Raw genomic sequence first — 23,475 nt, 5'->3', positions numbered from 1 at the left:
TCACAGCTCTGGTTTCTTAGCTGCCACCAGATCAAGCAGTAACTCAGCTGGACAGGACATAAAAAAAATTACTTAGGTCAAAGACAACACAAAGAAATAAATTCACAGTCAAGTCAAGTCATATCAGGAAAAACTGGTACATTTTTCTGTCCATGTGGAAATGGTGCAACATGAAACTGCCCAGTTGCTTCTTGTTAGAATGAAGGTCTTCGTGGACAACAACAATAAGCAGAGATATTGCTTGAACTATCACCTGAGCCAGAGGTTGCTGAGGCCACCTGGAATCAGTTCTATGTGGCATTAGCACGTACATATGCAGAAGTCACTAAATGTTTTCTTCTGATGTTAAGCAGGATCTGCTCCCCCTGTTTCATTACGGAAAGACCCCTCCACCCCAAAAACACACAGACAAAACCCAAACAAACAAAAACCAGAAGATTCTGCTCCATGACCACTTTCCGACTGTAGTGAGAGATGTGTGGCGTAGGAGGCTGTCCAGCTCATGGTTCGGAGCACAGATTCTTGAGACCTCCCTGCCAAGGCACTGCTTCTCCAGCTGGACTTCAACTTCAGAGGGGTGACACTTCCTCCGATGACAGCCACATAGACCAAGCCTTGCCTCACCCATACAAGTGTACCCATAATGGATTCCTGTTGTAATTCACATACAAATGTACCCATAACAAATCCCTGTTGTAATTCCATCAGCTGTAGCAAGTCAAGCTAAATAACATGAACATCTTATGACCAAGGCAGATTAAATACTACCTGTGATACAGATGAATGTTTTCTGGGGTGTGTATTTACTGGTAAGAAAAATTGATTAGAAGGACACCTCAGTCTTAGAGCATCTATTTAAGCACATAGGTGCATTATACAATTGTAGTAACTATTTTAAAAAGTCATCAAAAGGCTACAGTATTACACGAGCTTCTCTGGCAATTTCCTTTCTCACATCACACGTGCTTTACTTTTCCCTTTGTTTTCTGAGGCAGTATTATTCGTGTAATATTCCTCTGTGCTCTAAATAGTACTCTAGTTCCTTTCTTAGGTGAACTGAGAATAAAATTACCCTTTATTAAGCAAACTCTCTTCCTTTGTTGCCTGAGAGTCTCAATTTCAGGTATGGTGGGGAAGAAACGATCCCCTGCTCCCTAACTCCTGCAAAGCCCTCCAGGGAACCCCTGTCACATTTAATCTTGCTATAGTTTCCTGGTTCTCGGGGGTGCCTTCTGAATCACAGCAGTTCTGTCTATTTTATTTGCTCCCTCTCTTACACACGTGCAATTTAAGAAAAGTAATTGAAACTATAGCATTTCACCTTGCAGTATCTGTGCGGTTTGAGCAGGTAGAGATAAAATTACCTAGAGATTTTATCTAGAGAGAAAATTTCTGCTTATCAGCTGCATAAATGTGCCCCAAAGCCTGGAGAAATCAGAGAACTCTAGGAGTTCACTTGCTGAGCAGGTGTTTGTGACGCATCACAAGAGAGCTGTGGGACGGAAATAGCTTCTTACCTCTCCAACATGAGCAGCTCTGCTCTAGTTCACACCTCTGGACTTACCAGTGAGTACAGTAACATCCCAATTTCTCTGAATTAGACTGGCCAAAACAGAACAGTGAGGCATCAAGAAATGCTGTGTTTCCTGCCCAGGTTTTTCTATTGACACAAACTGCATGATGCTGCAGGAGCCACACTGCATGCACAGCAGCTGCAGTGGGACCCTCTTTCCTTGGCACTCTTAGGGCACTTATTGTCTATGTTGTTGTCAGCTATATGAACTTTTTTGTTTGTCTTAAGTAGAAACTCGAAACTTAAAAAACAAACAAAAAAAAAACACACTATATATATATATATTACCATTGTTAAGCTCTCTTCTATAGAAATTAGACAGCAAGCAGACTGCTCAGACCTCATCAGACAAAATAGACTTGTGTTGAAAAAACAACAACAACAACAACAACAAAAAAAAAAACCACACACCACCATTTCCCAGAAAATGAAATATCTATCTCATGAAAAACATCTCTGCATCTGCAAACACAGCTCTAAGCCATGGTTTATTAAGCATCTAGACTTTCTTCTACAAAACAGAGTCTGGTAGCCCTGGGAAAGGCTTTGAAGCACTTCTGGCTCTGAGGCTGCTTCTTCCTTGAGGTGCTTCAGGTTGGACTTCCCTAACGCCTGTGGGCAGCCCTGCCTGCAGGTCATTCTGCAAAGCGGTGGCTGGCAGAGCGCAAAGCCTCTGCCTGCATCAGCCTGGGAACCTCACACACCCAGAAACCTGACCTGTGTGTGGCTCTCTGTCTGTCAGGGAGAATTGTCACCAATTTCTTTTTATTTTCTTTTTTAGGTTTTGTGATTTTTACATCACTGTTCTTTAGGTTATCTTTTTGTGTTGTGGTGTTTTCCTGGCATTAAGAACCTGGAAGAAACAAATAAAAAGACTTTTTTTGGTGTGTATTCTTCTGGCGGTTCAGGTCAGCAGAGCTGTGAAATCACTGGAAAGAACTTTGGAAGTGTCTCTGAGCTGCCCAGGATTTTGGAGAGTACGTTTCACCCTTAAAAACATACTTTGCTCCTTCCAAGCCATCACGGAGCAAAATTTGGTTCCCCAAACCAAGGGCATATTCCATAGCATATGGTGTCATGCTCAGCACTAAAAGGTAGGAAAGGGGGAGAAGAAGGAGGGTTCTCACTATGAAGATGCCTGTCCTCCCAAATAACGACTATACATATTGAGGACATGGCTTCCCAGGACATGGCTAAACATCGCTCATTGATGGGAAGTAGAGAATATTTTTTGTCTTCCCTCTTCTCTCCTGCATAGCCTTTGCTTGTATTTTTTCCCCTCTTTCTTTTCCTTTTAGTTAATTTACCCTTATTTCAACCCATAAGCCTTTTTTTCTTTGCAGTGTACTTTCTTCTCACCCCCATCTTTTTGAGAAAGGTGAACGAGAGAGCGGTTGTGGTGTTTATCTGCCTAGCTGAGTAAAACCACCACACGGAGCCGCTCTTGTTTCTAATAGTGTGTGCTTACATTGTCTCATTGCATTTCTATTGACAAAGAGACATTTAGAACCTGAAAGATGATTTTTTTTTAGCCTAATAATTGCATGTTAGACTCATGAAAGTCTCTTCCAGGGATTTATGCTTTAATTTTATTCTCAACGTCTTAGTCTTATTAAGTGACAGTGATCTTGGGATATTAAAAAGTCAATTACGTGATAATTTTTACTAGTCCCATCTTTTTTTCAGAACCTCACAAATTACCATTTTGTTATTATGGTCTGTGGTGGAGACCTGTTCATGGTGTGAGTGATAAGGCAGCTGTTTGTCATTTAGAAGACTCCAGGAAAGGTATTTTAAGGTAGTACTTAGCATTGTGAATTAAGAGTTCTCTAATAATTGATGTGAAATGTTAAAGAAGATTTTTCCATTCAATTATAAAAATAGACTAGGGAAATGATCGCACAGTTTCAGGACTGGATGATGACTTTATGTCTTTTCATGGAGCAGTTAATTTCTGGCTATTTCTTTTATGACAGCAGGATGAGACCCCAGGTGCTGGCCCTTTCCAGAGGCAGAACTCTAGACACCGTGTCAGTGCTGAATGACACTGACCCATGGGGTGTGTTGGGATCAGTCCCTCAAGCAGGTCTTCATCCTTGACAAGTGTGCGCCATCACTTGGGATCTCTGTGTGGGAGGTTTCAGAAGGAAAAATGAAGAATCACAATGACACGGCAGCCAGAAAATGGATAATTAAGGGGTGGAAATGCTCTCGTGTGCCATCTCTGACTACTGCACTTCCTCTGCAATACACTTTCTTGTGCTTTTGTCCAGCTTGTTTTGTTTTGTTTTAATGTTTCCAATTAAACACATCTGACTGTTTCCCTTGGGGAAACTATAACACAGCAAGCCCACAGCACTTGCTGTCAATCATTTTCTTTAATGTTCGTTTGGTTTCATCACTCCTACTTAACCAGCACTTAATAGTTATTTTCTGTGTATTTCAGTGCTAAGAATTTCCCATGCAAACACATCCTTCAAATATCCACTGGCTGCTTTCCCTGCCTCATGTTTTAGCCAAACTATATCTAAGCTATCTTGAATTTCTTTTTCTTATGTTCAAATTCTACTATTAGGGTTTTGCATGGTGGTTTTTTTGTTTGTTTTTTTTTGTTTGTTTGTTTTTTATGCTGGTCTTAGTCACATGTCTCACCACCGCCACCCTCCCTTAGTGGACCCAGTGGGGTAGGATAAAAGCGAGCAGTCAGTGCTCTGCAAGAAGCTAGAGTGGTGCTTTCACTTGCCTACAGCAGTTGACTGTTTGTACACTTTTTGTCTGGAATGCCCATTTCTTTGATAGAAATCTTAGAATGGGGCCTCTTTTTAAGGGCTAATTTCTTATTACAGTTGATCTGTGATCTGCAAGTAGAGGTCCAGGCACAAGAACAATTTGCAATTATTTCTTAGCAGTCAAAATTACAATAATAGTTGTGGTACCTTTTTTTAAGAAGCTTTCTCACTCCTAGTAAATAACTGCAATTTAAGCTACTGTTCCTCAGATGTAAGGTGTGTTTTTTTCTGGTGAATTCTATCATCAGGAAATTGGAGAGCTCTTTGGGTAAATAATCCCCCTTTTAATCTCTTTGTCCTTGCACTTGGATCATTTACTTACTATAGATATAATCAGAGAGATGAGAAACCGGCAATATTTCAGTCTTTTAATTGGCAATGAGGTTAATATAACACAGGTGGCCTCTTTTCTTCCTTCTATTTCAGTTTGGGGTAAGGCTAGTGGGTGGCTGTGGTGGCCAAATGATACTGCTATGTGTCACCATACGAATTTTTTTAAAAGCAACAAGGCTATTAGCTTTCTTCCTTTTTTAAGCTATATGTTTCTAGAAGCCTTGGGAAGTTTTACCTTTTCAGAGGGGCTATGAATATCTGCTTCAGTTAAAATGTATTTGAACAAAGGTCATTTTTAAATAAAGAGGTTTTTGGTTTTGTTTTATTTGTTTGTTCTAGTTAATGGCTCTTTTCTCTCTGATTAAAAATAAATAAATAAATAAATAAATAAAAACCAGGTTTCCTAGCAAACAAGAGATCCACAGATGAGGTCTTGATAATATGTAAACATTAAAGAAAAAGCTTACAGAGTCAGAAATCAGAATCAGTAATAAATTGTATTTTTTCTTACTTTGCAACCAACTCTACTAAATAATAGAGTGTTGTGATAACTTACCCTATAAATGTCTTTAGGTAAATGCAACTGACTAGATGTATTTCCTGCCTGAGATTTTGGATTGGTATATAGGCTGAAATATTGCTATATTGCTTTTAAAAAGTAGAAAGCCCAAATATTATAGCTGTGCAGCAGAAGTGATGGGGTACTTGAGAATACGACTGGTAAGCAGTTACTCAGATTAATGAGCAGGATGTCTGCAGTCCACTAAAGAGCACTGAAGGTGACGCAGACACCTGAGATACTTACTGCACAATATGGATTATCAGACAGAAAAAAGTCCAAATTAAACAGTAAAAGATACATCACAGTTTTTTTCTGATAAATATAACTTTGTCACACTCTGTATTCATAAACTGATTATGAAAGGAGAGTAAGAGTGGAAGGTGCATGACAAGTGATACAATCAATAGGGAATACAAGTAGTAAAATGAGTGAGGAAGTGATTAAACAGGTATTGGGGGGATTATAAACCGGACTTTGACCTTGCAGTATGCTGCTTGGATGGCACTGCACAGTGCTGTACTGCTCATGTATGTTCTGCCTGCATAAAGGGGCCTGTATGGCAAACCCAGTCCTGAAACTTCGCTGTGTTTACAGGTAGCTGCGTGAATGAATCTCGTGTTTGGTGTTTAATAAAGTTTTATTCCAGGAATGGAAGAGGAGCCAACCCATATTCCTAGGTTCAGCCTCAATTAGGTGACCTTTCTGCCTTTCAGTTACCTATATCTTGAGAGAGAGCAGTTGTTAATTTGAATAATCTACAACCAAAATAGCAGGGCATCTTCATATGAACAGCCATCAGGCAGGTAAAGGCATGGGGCTTTATAAAGTTGCCAGCGTTCCTCTAGCTAGCAACTGCTCTTGATGGAAGGTCCCTGACCTGCTTAAGGTGTATTTGAAATACATTTAAAAAGTGTTTGTTTTCTTTTCCAACTAGCTCTAGTTTGAGCATGAGGTCATGTCAATGTCGAGGTGTATTTGTTAATGATCAGTGCTGGCGGTGACGCTGAGCCTTGAGGGATAAAACAGGAAAGGGGGATTAGAACTAAAATGGCATATTTCTGCTTGTCAGGGAGAGAAAGGCAAACAGAAACTCCCAGGCTGTGGCAAGGCTAATTTCCCGTGCTTGTCAGTACATCTCACTCAAAGCCAGAAACAAAATGACTTCATTCACACTGAAAAGATGATCCAGTCTTCATGCTTGTACGGCAGCTGATATTAACCTCCATGCCTAGTTGGGCTTCAGGCTGTTTCTGGCAATGCTAAGCTGGTTGTCCAAATTTGAGGTTATTTTCCTTAATCATCCACTGATTTGCTTCATACAACAGCTTGTCAAGTGACAGAGTGACAAGTTTTGGATTATTAAATATAGATGGCCAAATTAATTCTCAATATCTCTGCATTGCACTGTGTCAAGAGGCAAAGGAAAAGCACCTTTAACAAACACATTTTCAAGGAAATTATAATTTTCTTTGTGTTATGAGTAATGCAATATTAAGCACTTACCTCAGCTCTGGAATTTTGTCTGCATCTTTGATGTTAGTGATCAAATATTCATTGCCTTGATTATTCAAATAATTAGACATTTTATCAGTTTCTTTGAAAAGTTCAGAAATAAAAAGGCAAATCCCTTGAAGGGGTGTTCAATATTTAGTTTACTGTCAGCAGAAGAGTCATTAGGCAGGAGGATAGTGTGGCGGGGGAAAAAAGTGTTTGTTGCAGGAGGCCTCTGATTTTCAAAGTGAATGCTTTGAAACTTTTGCTGCATTGTACCTAGTTCTTGCTCAAAAACTGCAGGCAGAGCCTCACCTGGGGATGTTTATTGCAGTTCCAGCAGCTTTAATGGAAGAGAACCAGGCCACGCTGGGGAGTGCGGGCCTTGGATGAAATTCATTACATAGCTGAAGGGCATAGTCCAGCACCCATTCTGCATTGACTTAAATAGTGTTTAAAGACAATACCAAGAGGAAATTCTGCATGTCACCCTTGCAGAAGGGGTGAGAAATATGCATAAAAATAGACTTAAAGATCGTGTATAATTAAAAGTAGATAAGTAAATTCCTCAGTTTCTTTATGAACAACAAACATCGACAGTGGTGAAATCCCCTCATTTTTAAGGTTATAATTTAGTGGTAGCTTAAAAAGAAAAGTAGGATATTTAGGTCTTTATTATACTTAATTGCTTCAAGCTTTCTGACTATTGTATGGATGTTGCAGAGCATTAGAATAAAATCAGTTCAACGCTCATGCATAATGTGCTAGAAATTTTTTGTTTGTTATAATTCCTACCCTTTCACATTAATTGTAATCAGCAGAGAATGCAGGCTCTGGTTGTCTTGCTAATGATAAATACAAATATAGCAACAGTATTTTCATTCTCTTTATTTATTTATTTCACCCTGGATGTACCCTGTGCAAGGCATATCTCTAAAAAAAAAGAACAATAGGAGCTTGTCAGTGTCTGTACACTGTAGAAATGGGTGTGTTTAGAATGCATGAATATTACATTTATTGAGGGATAAAATAGAAAAACGCTTTGCACCACTTTCTGCTATGGATTTTTGTTATAGCTTCAAATAATTATGTAAGCATGCAGAAATATATTACAAAAAAGACATAAGTGGCTCGAGTGGCAAATTCTTTATTGGTTCAGTTGTGTCAAATATTATCTGTAAAAACAGTTCAGCACAAACTCTTCAAACTAAAATATTGCTGTACCTTTACATTAGTATATGTAACATTTTTGTGAGTATGTAAGGAGTTTAGAGAAGAAACTGGGAAATGTACAAGACTCGGTAAGTCTATCAAGTCATTTCTATAACTCTTTTTATTTTGGGACAGTGCATACCCATTATAGCTAAATCATGGACAGCAGAATAGTGACAAGCAGGACAAAAACATAACTGAAAACATGTTTACATGGTATTTCTGACCATATCAGAGGCCGTGGAGGCCTGGAATCTCATCTTACCTTCTGTAATTTTATTCCTAATGGATCCACAGGTTGCAATACTGCTGGTGAAATGTGGTCAGGGATAGGGATGGCAAGTCCTAAACTATCCCACAGCAATGCTGAATTATACAAAGAGTTAAACAGACAATCACTTTTGTTTTTCTTTTTAATAAATGTGTTTGAGGTACCATTAAAATATCTAAATAAGTAATTTCTGAAGAAAACATACACTCATCCATATTCAAGCACTACATTTTTCAAGAGGCTTGTCTTTTTCTTCAATACTGGATCAGAAACAAAAAGATTGCAGTTGTTACAAAGGAGTCAAGGAGAAAGAGGGCAACTGGGAGCATTAAATGCAGGCAAGTGGTTCTATTTTCATTTTGTTTTTGTTACCCTTCAAAGTAAGACCTGACCTCACTATGGTTCTTTCTTTCATCGATAATTTTCCATTCACACAGATAGAATCCAGGGTTTCTATCAAGCTCAAACAAGATGCTAAAATAATTCTTTAAGCAATATACAAAAAAATCTATTGTCTTACGAAGGCCAAACAAGTTTGAGTGCCAGCAAAATAATTCACTGTCTCTCTGATGGACTTTATTATTGCTGAATAGCTTGGGTTCTTCACAGATGGTATTAATTGCCAGCAAAATACAGGAAATGACTGGCTGGTATTAAACTGGGCCATGCATTGAAAGCACTCCATGTGAGACAGACAAGATAGATACTAAGTCAAAGACCGCATTACGGAAAGGCTCACTTGCAACACAGCCCTACCATTGACTCCATTATAACAAAATCAGAGCCATATGGTAACACTTGGTGTCAATTCATATCACTCGACACGAGGAACAAAGTCAAGACACCAGATGAGTGGCTCATTTATTTCAGGTGTTAGTAGCTCCTTTGTAAACCGTCCATCAATAGGAAAGGTGACAGTGGTGAACAGAGATTTATTGTACATTCTTTGATTAGGATCTGCTTAAGATGTAGAAGCAGAGTGTTTGCTGATTGCTTCCAAAGCAAACTACTGAAAACATTTTCTTAATTGTGGCTGTGTATATCCTATAACCAGAGAAGACCAAAGAAGAAGGAGGGGAGGCCCGGTGTCTCTTGTAGCTTGAGGAAATGGAGCAAAGAACAATTATCCTCTAAGCCAGCCTAAAGAGGAGCTGGGTTTCTGCACAAAGAATGCTAAATTGGTCAGGCAGTCAAGGCAACAGACCTAATCCCAAAAGAACCTTTCTGAATCAGTTCCTTGTACAGTCCTTAGTCACTGCAAGAAGAAGCCTACAACATGAGCAAGAAATAGAGCCACAGAAATATTCTGCTTGAAAGCAGTCAACTAAATATGTAACTCTTTTCAATGTGTAAAAGTAAATAAATTAAAAAAAAAAAAAATCCTAAATGGAAATCCTACATCTTTTTGTAATATTTCATATAATAAAATGTAACCTTCACAGTTCTCCAACCGAGTGTTTAGAAGGCTGCACACATAGTTCTAGAACAGACCTTGTCCTACAGAAACTGCTGAGCACAGCTTTTATATTGTTGTATTAATGCAATTTATTTACTGTGAAATGTTCGCATTATTGAATCCTATTTTTCTACCAGCTGGTCATACTGTGAAAAGCAAACCATCCAGCTTAAATAAATAAAACAATACCATTGTGCTGGTAACTCAGAAAGTAGGCTATTCTGTGTAATGGAAATGCAAATATGGACGCAATTGTTATTTCATGGATAAATGGAACTTACAGAAAGGTGGTGCAATGTTTTTCCCCTCTTTTCTTCATGCAGTTGTTAGGTCACGTACTAATCCATCCTTTGCTTGCCACATACCATACATTTAAGCACAATGCTGTTGTAGAAGAATGGAATTTCAAATGCGCTTATGAACATTTCTTATTTGACCCAGTGGTTTGGTGACAAGAGATCGAGGTATTGAATTACTAAAGGCCTCCAAAAGTTAGTTCACAGACACATCCTCAGCTGAAGATTACTTGAGATAGTTGCTGTTTTCCTGTGGGTTTCTTTCTCTTGTATTCTCAGTGCAGTGTACTTTGCAGGCAGCTCTCAGCACTCCAGACTAGCTGACAACTGTACTTCTTACCGTGTCCTCTATTTTTGTTCTAATTTCAAGGTTCAGGAATTATATTAATTAAGATTAAGAGTGAACGTATAACTAGAAAAACAAAAGATTACGTTCCAATAAACATTTTCTTAGTTTCTAACAGACCAGTGAATATTTTGCTAATGTTCCCTTCCCTTCCATTCCCTTCCCTTCCCTTCCCTTTCCCACAATGAAATGTGCAGCTGAAGTTCAGGAGGAGATGAGGGATTCTAGGTTGGAGAGAGTAGTAATATCAGAAGAAGAGGATGCAAAAATTCAGTGTAGCTGGAGGGGGCACATAACTCTTGGGGGGCAGGAGCTGAGGCAGGCTTCTGAGCCACAAAGCAGTGTAAAGTGGGGTACTGGAAGCGTGAGTTTGATGGTTATCATGGTAATCCTACCTACTTTAATGCTTCTAATATGTACCCTGGCCTTGAAGAAAGGGATCTGTGTACAGAACCTTGCCTTCCTGCTTCCCTGCCATCCTTGACTTTGCAGCTCTCAGACGTATGGGAGACCCGCTTGAACAAGCAGCTGCATTTCTTGATGCTTATCCAAGGCAACTAAAACTGAAACTTCTGCAGATCACCTTTCACATTAAATCTGTTTTCCTCAGGAAATAAATTCTCACTTCAGCTTGGCCTGTGCTATATAAGTATACAAATCAAGACGTTTTTCTGATTGAAAGGGCACACCAAGGCTATTAATACCATGTTTGTGCAGAATACAGAGAGATAACCAAGATTTTATTTTGCAGAGCTCAAAACTGGTAATGCACACCACTCAAAGAGAGCTGTTTTTCCAAAGCAGCACACCTTCATCAGCACTTACTCAGGCAACTAGTGCTTTTTTATATTTTTAGTGACATTTATGAGGGTTCCCACTAAAAGATGTAAAGGCAGGATTCAGTTCCTGTATTGAGGCTACAGTATTTGAAAATTATCTGACAAAATATACTAAAGCTAACTCAAAGATCTGTATGAGGATGGCAAAAGATTATCATTTCAATCCAGAGTTAAAGCTGAAATGAAAAAGGAAATTCCAAAATAGCTTCCAACCTAGGACTTTTGTGCTTCTCTCCTGAGTAGCTTTGAATTTGAATTTCATTAATCCTTCTGTATAGTCTGATTCTGCTCCTTTGTAAATGACAGAAAACTTTTCATTAGTTTCAGTGAGGTATCATGGGCAAGGTCAAACAGGTGACTGAGCATTACAGCATCGAGATAGGAGCATTCATGACTCACAGGTGGATGATATGGTAATCCATAGTACCCTAAGGGAGTGCTGAGAACCTGGAGAAGGGCGTTCGGCAGGGCATGTCCTGCTTTGCAGCTGGGACTGTCCCTCTGAGGACATGGCAGCATACTGTGTGTATATACACCCACATCAGCTTTACACAAACCACCCTGGACCAAAACAGAGCTCCGTGCACCAGCTCTGCAAGCACAGCATGTAGAAGGAGGTGGGGTGAATGAGGCTGTGCTGGGTTCTGTGTTGCAGAATGAAGCCTGAACTATTTCAATCTCCTCTTGGCCCTCCTAGGCACCTGAATGGCTCATATCTGTGAGATGATTGTTTTAAAATTCTGTTTCTTCTCTATATTCTATAAAGGGTTTTCTTTAATTCAGTACAGTAGTACCAACAGTGTTACAAGGCACTTCTCCTTTCATGCTTGCTAAATAATCCTTTCCAAGTTGGAGGTAAGAAGGTCTTTATCTCCAGGAGATGAAAGAAGGAGATAGTCCTGTCATACGGATCATGTTTGCTTGCCTGTCTGGAATTTTTATTACAATGCCAGGTCCTCCACAGAGCAAAAGATATGACAGGGAAAGACTGACCAGCATTCTCTGGTGCTTGCTTGAGGTCCTAAGCCTTTAAATATTTCAAGCAGCATCTCTGACTCAGAATGAAAATGGATATGGGAAAACATGGACTGAGTTTTTCAGGACGGGATTTGTAGGAAGAGCTGGGGATGAGATTTATCAGGGTACGGGATAGCTTTCTGGTGAAAAGAGATAGCAAATTAACCTGAATATAGTACTCAAATATATGGCAAGAAGCGATTCCAGAGAGTTATGGCAATAAGCAAAGTAGCCTTTGGGTCTTTTTCATCTGGACAGTTTGGGAATGAGTCTGTGATTGGTTTCACAGCACAGTCTGCAGCTGGCAAGCAAGGAGAGGAAAAAAAAAAAAAAAAAAAAGTGAATATTTGCTTTTAAAAATGTTCCAAATATTTTGTACCCTGGCCACTATGTCATCCTATTCTCCATGTACATATTATTATTATACCAGCTGAGTTGCCCACTTACCCTATAGTGCTATGGAAACAAATTTAATTGTAGAAAAAAAGCAACAGCAGCTTGGAGGTGGTGGCAAGAAAGTAGGGGACAAAAGCAGAAAGGAAGAGGGTAAGAAAGGCAGAACAAAACAGTTCATCTCATCATTCCCCTCGCTGCCATAAGAGCAATCAGCTCAAGAGAACATTTTTTTCAGGCTGTGTTCAATCTGCTGCAGTTTTAAATGTCTCAAGTGATAGGGAATATATCCTCACTACTTACGGAGAAGTTAGTGTGTCAGTTCAAACCAATAAATATCTGGTTTGACAGTGACATTTACAAGTTGCCTGCTCCGCTGAGCTCAGTGCGCAAGTTAACAGCTCACATTCTAAAGTCAGTTCCTTAATTATCTTGTCTTCCCCCCAAAGATTTGTCAGGAAGCCTGATGATGATATCCCAGATAGATGTGATATACCAGTGAAGCATGGTTTTGACTTTGACAAGCTTTCTGGGTTACTGAAGATGCCTTGCATGGTAGGAGGAAGTGACTCAGCAGTCACTCCAGTGCTTGTTCTTCCCACCCTAATAAGATTTTCCTTAAACGTGTTACCTTGAGGGGTTATTCAAGCTTCTCATCATACATTCAGCAGAAAAGAAAAGAAGAAAAAAAAAATCTTCCCCCAAACAATGTTCTGTATTATTGAAGGCAGTTTGAGGAAAAGATCTAGTATCTAGGACAGGGTAGAATATAAATTAACATGGAAAGGACAAAAGGAAGTTTAACACAGTGAATGGAATCCAGAATTTGTGTCGTAATGAAATTCTTGCTTCTTAAATAGACCTGTGCTTTTCCCTTCTTCATAGATTTTTCCACTAAAAATTTTTATTAGCAGTCATGAGGCAGGGAGAGAACAGACCAAAAAACCCTATTGCTATGTGATTTCACATATTTTTATCTCCCCTTCATGAAAAATTATGGAAGGGAAATAGATAGAAATTTTAGGCTCATAGAATGATACCTTTTGTTTATGTAGAAATTAATTCAAATTCCTTCCAATGTAAATCCTTATGATCTCACCAAATTAATGTATTAAAAATCACCATAAAAATACCTTCTCATGCAAAACACACAAATATAAAATGTAAAGTAACTCTCAGGAAACAAACAAACAAAAAAAAAAAAAACAGTCTGAATGAAGTCTGCATTAAACCTGTTCTGTGGATGATTATATACCTTGACAGCTTTTCTTGTTCATATCTACAACCACCTACAATGTCACAATAATAAAATCATCAAGCCCTCTACCTTACTGGCTGCAACCATGGCAAAGAAATTAGAGAGAGTAAAATTTAGAACTAAAATATAGTCTGATTTTGTTAAAGTATTTTACTCCTGAGCCCTAGAAAGGAAAAACAAACAAACAAACAAAATACCTCAGTTTGTTCTTTGGCAGAATAACTGCCTCCTGGATAAGAGAAGCAGAAGGGGGCATCTATATTTGCCCTGGCAAAACTGCAGAACATCCATATAAAAAAATTGAGGAAATACGTACTAGTGCTAATCAGTGCTACTACCGAGATGGCTGCAAATAGGGTTTCCTAAGAGATCTAATACTGTGCTCTAAAGGTAGGAAGGTATTTCAGTCAAAGATCTGTCAGTTCCTTCATTAAATTAAATGATGGAAGTCTATACTCATGTAAAATCTGCAGTGTACATTAAACTATCAAGGGTAACAGCATTCTTGAAGCCAGAACTAAGATTCAAAATGATCCTGATAAATTGGAAAGATGGTCAGAATTCAATGAGATGACATTCAAAGTGGACAAGTGGCAATGTACTAGATAAAATGGGAATTCTCTGGCCAGACAGTACTATTATTGGACAAGAATTGAGCTAAAGTGCCTGTCAGTGGTGTAGTGTTGTTGCAGAAGCATAAATCTCATTTGGCTGTATGTTAGCAATATCATATATGAAACATGAGGGGTGATTATTCCATGGTACTTGGCACACTAGAGCCTAGTCCAGATAATTTCATTCAGGACTGTCTTATTTTAACAAAAAGAAAAAGAAAGAAAAAGGATGCATAGGTAAATTGGCAAGAATTGAAGAGCCTCAAAAATGTCAGGAGTCAAACGTTTCTGAGTAAAGAGAATAAACTAGAACTTTAAATTTTATTTTATTTTATTTTATTTTATTTTATTTTATTTTATTTAAGAGAGACAGATAAATGGAAAAACAGAGACAGAGAGATATAGGAAGATAAAGAGAGATGGAGCAAGCAGATAGACAAGGGCTAGTGTTCATCACCATCTTCTGTATTCTACTATTTGCAGTGGAGGAAAGAAAAGGAGATATCACTGTGATTTTCAAATTTTGAAGTTGGAAATTAGCAAACATTTTCAACTCAAAAAATATCCAAGGACTCTAATTTTTGGTTGGTTATTGAACTGGAAGATGGACAAGATATTAAGTGTGAATCATGGGCTCCTTGTCCCAGAATGACATATGGCAGTGATGGGGCTCCTCCTAGGTGTCCAGGTCAGACAGGGAAGAGCCAAAGGAAGTCTGACTGAAACATCATTTTTAATCTTTATTTGTTTAATACAATGACTTGCTGAGATTGTAAGGATTTATCCTGGAAGAAAACAAAATTATTTTCTGTATATATACAGGCAGGAATAAGTGGAGCCAAGGGAAGAGGCTTTGGTCTTCCAGCTCCCACTCACCTTAATATCAGTCCCTCCAGCTCACCAAGGTGAGACTGTGCTGGGAGGATGGAGGAGGCCATGCTCCAATTTATTCTCTTTACTCAGAAGTAGATGAGAGGAGCCAATGCAGGCACAGGTACCTTTAGGTGGCCACTATAAAAATGCATACTGGACACAGTTTCTTTAATTTGAGGTAAACACAAGGTTAAACAAACATCAGTCAAGGTTAAAGGCTACCAAGACCTTTCTCAGTACAAGATGATAGGACTAACTCTGTTCTTGACACCCTTCCAATTATTCTACAGTCACATACAAGATTAAATCATACCTTGCAACCTATAGCCTAAGGTGAAAACGATGAATATAATTATCCTGAAGTAAAGCCAAAAGATGTTTCTAAGAGACAAAGACACTTGAGGTACTGAGAGTACATGACCATGTATGTTTTTAAGCTGAATTACATTGAGCATCTAAAGATGCAACTGAGGACAGATCTCTGCTTAGGCCCTAGAAGACTGAAGACTGTAATATCCTTATTTTACTTAAAAGGTATTTTAAAAGTCTTTTAAAAACAAACCGCAGCAAATGCAAGATAAGAACTGTAATCCAGACCTTGTTCAGGACATAGTTCTGTACAATTTTTTGCTTCTGAAAAATGCCATGGCACTTGTACAGAGCAACAGGAAGCTAAAAAATGGAACTGGCATTAATCATACATTATTCTCCACTTCAAATGTCCAAAAAAAAAAAAATCTACATTATTCACAAGGTTTGACACTTGCCTTAATGATCAAACAAAGCCTATTCTTTCTTTTTCAAGACTCAGCCTACAAAACCTCTCTCATTACTGCTAAGGACAAGACACAAGAATTATGATAGCATCCAAACTCCTCCAACGATAAGCTCCACACAATTCTCTCCAACCATCCTTTCCTGCACTTCTGACACACAATATAGGCTGAGAGATTTAGATGCTGAATCCCATGTAATACTGTTAACCACAGCAACAAAGTAACTCTGCTGACATATTTTAAAGAATTTTCAGTCACAGCTAATAAAGCTAGGCAGTCTTTACTGGATTTAAAAAATAAAAAATAAAAATGCTTGAGTTAATATTACAGGGTTGTGGTTTTCCTTTCATTTTTCAAAAAGGGATGATTTATGTATTTAATGGAGGCACTGACTGAAGATCAGAAAGCCTGTACCCTCAGTGGTGAAAATGAAATGCTATCTGTCTTTAGATCTAAGCAAATTAAAGAACGTAATTCCTATGGGATCTTACAATTGGATATTTATAGTGGATTTGGGAACACAACATTTAGCATGTACCTGTTTTAGTAGTGGTCATAGCCAACGGATGCTAAGGCAGAAGGAATTGAAAGGCAACATGGAAACATACATAGAATTTTCTGTAGAATTTGCTAACAGTGTCTCAGTGTCTCTGGTCTTACTGAAAAACTCTGGGGTTGACTACCTAACCGCCATTCATCTGGAAATATCCCTAGCTTTTGGTAGAATTTTTGCAAATAAATCCTGTCTTGGATATCTTAATGTTTTACGCAAAACTGCCAGGGATGATCAAGTTAGTGGTCCTGTTAATTAATCTTTGAAATGCATCATAATGGTAAATATGAAGTGAGTATTAGCAACCTTGATTTTGTCCAGCTTCACCTCTGAGTGAGTAGCACTCTGTGAGTAAGACTGTGAATTCCTTGCCCAGAAAAACAAAAATTGTTAGAAGAGAAGGCTGGAGAGTGATTTGGATTCCTAGGAAAATGAAACAATGGAATGTTATGGGGAAAGATCGAAGAATGGATGACTAAATGGCAACAGAGAACAAAAGGATAGGATACATTCACAGCTGCCATCTGAAATTCACGTGCTTGCTTTTTCTGCTGAGAAAGACTATAGCTTAGCCAGAAGTTAAGCTGCTATCATTTATCTCTCTCTCACATCAAGAGAGAGGTCCAAGCAGTATTTATGCTGTACATGTGTATGTTTTATGCTGTGTGTGTTACATCAGCGCTACAGTTCATTACTGAGGCACTGCCAGATGTGCTACAACAGGAGGTTTTCAGTTCATTACCTGGGAGCCCTCTGCAAGCCCTTTCCCAAATAAGGGTCTCTGTGTTATTTAAGGGTCTGATCCAGGCTCTGGTGCTGCCTGGTGAGTGCTGCTGGTGCCAACTGCTTCAGGGCTAGTGATGGCAGTCCTGGCAGGAGTTTCAGCCCAGTTTGGTGTGGATGAAATTTTTCTGTAGAACTGTGTGCTGGAAGTCCCTCTCCACAGCATTTCTTGCCTACATTTGTCCTCTTTTCTCTTCTTTATTCCTTCTGTCTTTATATTGTCTCTCCGGAGCCACAGAGCTGGGTGACCTTCCATCAAGGCCCAGGCCCTGAAAGGACGTTGCATACTGCACTGTCTCTATACAGATAGGGCCCTGGTACACCCAAAAATACATCCAAAGAACTACACGGAAGCTTCTGTCTTTACACTGAAGAGTAGACCTGTCGAGGGCTTCTTTCATGGAAGCATTTGTGGACAAAGTACATTTTAGAAAGCAAAAGAGATATTTTGAACAAAAACAATTACATTTTTGGCAAAAATAAACACCCTGCTCTCCAAAAAATGGCCTTGGGAGCAACACAACTGCTTCTTCCCGCAGGCTTCCCTATTTTTGGTCAAGTTTCTATCTCCTGGCAAGAGGTTTTGAACAAGATATAACAATCTCATCTCATTTCAGAGCTTTTCCCACAGAAAACATGTTGCTTGGTCTTGTTAATGAATCTAATTAAGTCAGAGTCTGCAGGAAAAAATGTGGCCAAGAAGAATTGAAAACAATTCTTTTCACACCACCTACTGAAAAAAAATGATCCGGTTTAAAATAGAGAAAGCAACAATGCAATGGGGTTGTCAGAGATGCTTACAGTTATAAAGCCCCCATAGCCATACACTTCACAGTCCATGTACAGCAACAGCAAGCCATAAGGCAAAGAAAACAAGGCTATTTTCTGAAAACAATTCACCCTCAGTGCTGGCAGTGAAGCTGTCCATACCTTACCTAGAGCGAAGAGAACTGTTTTTGGTTTAATGCATGCTCACTCCGACTTGTTGCCAGACTCAGCCTCCTGAATCTGGTAAGTTTTGTCTGCTATTGGCACCCCTGTCTTTTGAGGATGGAGGAAAGGCACAGTGACTGTAACTAATTCTCTTCTCAGCTCTGCCCAACAGCACATGTAGACAGCCTCTGATATAGCTGTATTTGGCCCAGTATTTTTATTGTTTTTAACTTCTTTTCCTTGGTCAAGATGATGAGATTCAGCACCCTGTGGCCAGTATTTAAATATGTTCACCTGTTTCTACCCTAACCATTTAGGACATCAGCTTTTCACAAAATGTGCTGTCCTTTTCTAGGTATTTGCTTTGTTATAAAACCACTCAAATTATGTGTAGAGAGATACCGACTGATAAATTAAGAGCTCAACTGACTGCTTCTTTTTCCTTTATTTTGTATCATCTTCTCCCTTCTCATGGTGCAAGAAACATCAGCACCACCCAGAGCTTGAATGCCATCCCACTGAGCAGGGAACGTTAGACAATAATGAGAATTTAGGTATTTAAACAAAACATCTAAAGTAACATTGTAATACCTGAAGGGATATTCTCCAATTTTTAGGATTAGGTACAGATAATTCAATTATTCTTTTAAACGGACTGAAAAACTAATTATTAATTGAGATTCCATCTGTAGCAATCCACGTTTAAAATTTCATGAAGAAACCAAGTTTGAGAGGGAGCATTCATACCCACTTTGTTTGTGGCCAGCACTAAATTCAGTTTATCAGTAATGTATTCAAATTAGTACAAAGTAAACCAGTACATTTACTAGAACACTTATTTTCTTTTCTGAAGCTCAAAGAAACCAGAAATTAAGAAGAAGAAAAAAAAAAAAAAAAAAAAAAAAAAAAAAAAGTAAAGTATTAGACTCAAATTTGAGACATAAGATTTTTCTCTGTGCCCATGGTAGAAATTCAACACACACACACACAAAAATAATAACAACAGAAATCTGACACAGGTTGCCACTTCTTTACACATTCACTCAACTAAATCGTTCTTTGTGCTTTGATCATAAAGAGGACCACCCGTCAAGTAGAGAACATGGGGAACACTGACATGTCTCTCCACAAGTTGGAACCGAAACATTTTTGCCTTGAGCAACAAAGGACTGGATAGAGAGGGTTCATGGAAATAATTACAGAACATTACAGCTACTCGCTCTTTCGATGCTAGTTTAACCTGTAGCCTGCAGGATTCCTGTTTATTTAAGACCTCTGAGTGTCTGCATTACTCTTGTCAGCAGGGGTTAAAGACACATAAGAACAAGGAAGAACAGAAATTCACAACCTTTGTGAGCCAACCTCATCTGCCCATCAACCCAGCCTTGGTCAGATCTTGTGGCCTAAAGAATGAGTGCAGGACCTCCTAGCATGGAAACTAATGCCAAGGAAATAGAAATCCTTCCTAACATCAGAGGGCCATGTTACCTACCAACCTTTATCCTTATTGAAACAAATTTTATCAGGGGAGTTTTGCTCCCCAGCCCACCAACTTAATCTCATGTCACTGTTCAAGGTTCCCAGGCACATTAAGTAGCTGTGGTAAGTTCTTTCACCTGTCTGTTTATGGACTCTTTGCATATTTGGCATTTATTTTCAAAGTTTTTGTAAGTGAAAAACATGTGTTTCTATAGAACCTGATATAACGTGGCCCTGATTTCATTTGAGTTTACTGAAGTACAAAGAAATAACTAGAGGGATCCTCATTTCAAGGCTGTAGATAAGGGTTGAAATCCGAAGTACAACTGCCAGTCCTAATTTCTGCCAGTACTTTTGTTTCTTAGCTTTTCCTTTCTTTAAGACACAGTCAAAATTGTCTCCTATTGCAGTGTTTAGAAGAAATCAAGCAAATAAGCCCAGCTTTTTACAACTGGAGAAAGTATGCCCTATAAAAGAAAAGTGGTATGTATTGAAACAAAGAACCAAATTCAGTTGATTATTCTTGCAAGAGCACAATGACGTGCTTCCAGGAGATTATTTACTTTCTGAAATATTTTTTAGAAAGTGTATTATGGTCATATTCACAACTGGCCTCAGAGAAGGACATGGATTTGGAGCTTGTTCAGAGTAATTTAATCAATCTTACACAAAAAAGCAACAGCCAACCATTATGGCCCAAGTCAATACTAAAATGATTTCCCAAAACTCATTACAAAGTCACTTTCAGGAAACAACTGGTAGCTCCAGAACTCTGAGGCTCAACTATAAAACTATAAATTTAATTTTCTTTAAGGTCTGTAAATGAGAATTAAAAAAAAAAAAAAAAAAAAGTGTACTGCAATTTCCTTTAAATGAAGGAAATGTGCATTGGATGGCATGCCATTTTTTTTCAACTATATCCTCAGTTTTTAAGGTGAATTAATATATTTGGTGAGGTTGTTATCATATAACAACCTGTGACTAGACATATAAACAAAACTCATTTTGTTTTAAGAAAATAAACACATGGCATAAATTTAAATTGCCTGCCTGCCTACCAGATAGAGAAAAGAACAGGGCCAAGTCACTGATGGAGTAACTATTTAATCACATCAGCTTGTTTTTGACTTACTTATAAATAGAAACAAGTCCACTTGTTTGTCCAAGTTCCCTTGGGAACTCACCGTATTTTCTCCTAATTTCTGAAAATGCATGGAAGTTAATTCTTTATTCACAGTTTAGATAGATACATGATACAATCACGAGATGATGAGAAAATAACATCTTTATTACTGCTGGCTCATTTGGATACCTCTAGCATGACTATGCTTGAGAGGTAAATTGTTCTGTTTCATAAACCAAGTCTACCACCAATTAAGTAGAGTAGTCTCGTGTAATAGTTCTGTTGAACTTGTATTATAAGCATTATAAATGTATCATAAGTAATTTAAAACAATTTCACAGATAATGACACATCAACAAGATGTTTACTCAGGAACAATCTATGGACGTTTTGACACTGCCCTCACAAGATAAGAATTTAGTCAATACCCATAGATATATCCGATTTTGGCTCCTTTTTGGACAGTTTTGTTCCTATTAAAATCAATCAACTCATTCTTCTGTGAGGTAAAAGAATACTCAGAGCAACAAAGAACGGTAAGAGTTTGTCTGAGAATACCTGATGTTGATTATGGAATGAGGAAGGTGGTACAGTTCCTGTAGCACTGCCAACTTGAGGAACCAATACCTGTAAAAAAGGCAAATCCTACCCTTCCCTAAAAGCAGTGTGACATCCTGTCTAGTTGTTTACGTCACTGTGGTGTCATTGATTTGATCTAGCTAAGCGATCCTCATACGTTCTACAAATCAGGCAAATAAGACTTGGCAGGAATATTAGGAAATGAGAAGAAGATGTGTTGGAGAGAACAGGTGGGATCATAAAGCAAGAAATAAATTTTTGTTTGTCCAGGACTGCAGGAATGGATGGACCTGCCTACCATTATGTGTGTTCAGGAACAGTCTGTGTATTTTTAAATTTCAGATTTTACTTGTGAGTTTTCTCTACAATCTCTCTTCTTTTTTTCCTCTTCTATCCATTTTTTGGTGGGGGATGCAAAGATAGAAAAGTGGCAGGGAGGACAGGGACAAGGAAAAAGGAGTTAAAGTGAGCCAAACAAACTCTGCCCTAGGCTGGTGCAGAGACTGAAAAAAAAAAAAAACAAAAAACAAAAAACAAAAAACAAAAAACCAAAACAGACTATTTGTTGTCCTGGAGGCTTATTTGAATTCTTTCTGACTGTGGCCCTTTATCAACCATGGGCTTTATTCAAGACTAGCAAGGGGTGAATAATTGGATTTGCTTGGCAGGTAACCATTCTTACTCTGTCTGTTAATCCAGCAGAAAAAGTCACTGATATCCTGTGAGAAGAAACACCAAAGAGGTGAGTCAGAAGGCCGGTGATCAGATCCCAAAGAGGCAAGATCCAAAAAACTATGTTGCTGCCCCTGACAGCAATTCTCAGCTACGTGGTTTGTCTCCTGATGGTGCAGGGAAGCCCAGGCCCCACCGCAGCTCCGTGCAACTCATCCCTGGCAGCAGGGTCTGGAGAGGTGGGAGCTGCAGGGAATGAGCCAGGGCCTGGCTCTGACTGTTTGAGTCTGATAGGCAAGAACAGGAGCCCTGCTTTGGACTCTCTGCTGTTGGTCTTCAGCTAACGTAAATCAGCCCCAGCCTTTTGGCACTGGTGGAAACGAGCTGCTTCACACCACTTATAATTTCGTCTTGTTTACTAGCTGCATCTTAACAACTGCCAGGCACAAAAACAGCCGACTGGGGACATCAGATACAAAGGCTTTATACTCTTAATTTTTTTGTTTGTTTAAAGACTAACAAAGAGGAAGGCTTTAAGTTCTGACGAGAAAGGTAGGCCCCTGAACACTTAGCACTAATAAGGTGCTTTTCAGTTTCTAAATGCTTTACAAACATTAATTAATTATTCCTTTCAACAACACTTGGTTATTTTCTGTTACTAGAGAGCATGTTTACCAAGTTAGCTCCATTCGTGCACAGCACGTTGTTGGCAGCAGGCAGGAGCATAAATTGATCTACAACCACATGCTGTAATTTGCAGCAGATTTGCTTCACCAGACACCATCAGCACAGCTCCAGAGGCAGCTTAGAGGAGTGACCGCTCCTCCCCACATCCTATGGTGGCGATAAGCTTTACCTTCCCTGCTACACTGACTGGAAATACAAAATCTGTTTGCTGCACTATTCGTCCAACTCCACTGAAATGTATGTCAAACAGGATCTTTCAGCTTGACACACAAGAAAAGCGTAGCAAATTTTGTTATGTGTCGCAACAAAAATACCCATTACAATACAATTACAATACACTACTTCTGTTGTCTGTCAGGATGTCACCAATAACTATCACATAACCATAACATCATATGTTATGGGGAACACAGGTAGAATGCAGGGCTGGGGACTTACTGCCCTGCTCAAGTCGCACCAAAGACCTGAAGCAGTGCTTGGGTGCCCAGAAGCACAGCCCTTACCACTGAGTTCATTATTTTCACCTCTCTCTCCCTTTAAAATGCACGCTAAAGGAGAGAAATGCTT

General features: G+C 38.8%; 1 protein-coding gene across 1 annotated transcript in view; it reads right to left on the bottom strand.

Moving 5' to 3' along the window:
• Nucleotides 1-7,881: 7,881 nt before the first annotated feature.
• LOC311441320 (uncharacterized protein) overlaps nucleotides 7,882-23,475 on the bottom strand; it is a gene marked incomplete at its 5' end in the record, with an annotated part of 135,847 nt that continues 120,253 nt past the window's right edge. The window contains 2 exons of the mRNA XM_084529275.1: nucleotides 7,882-9,390; nucleotides 9,969-10,395. Of these exons, the coding sequence (XP_084385401.1) occupies nucleotides 10,368-10,395 (28 nt within the window). The 3' untranslated portion in view covers nucleotides 7,882-9,390; nucleotides 9,969-10,367. The remainder of the gene's footprint in view (nucleotides 9,391-9,968; nucleotides 10,396-23,475) is intronic.

Source organism: Aythya ferina, assembly GCF_964211825.1.
Source record: "Aythya ferina genome assembly, chromosome: 9".
Classification (NCBI taxonomy): domain Eukaryota; kingdom Metazoa; phylum Chordata; class Aves; order Anseriformes; family Anatidae; genus Aythya; species Aythya ferina.
This window is presented reverse-complemented; position numbering and strand designations above follow the sequence as displayed.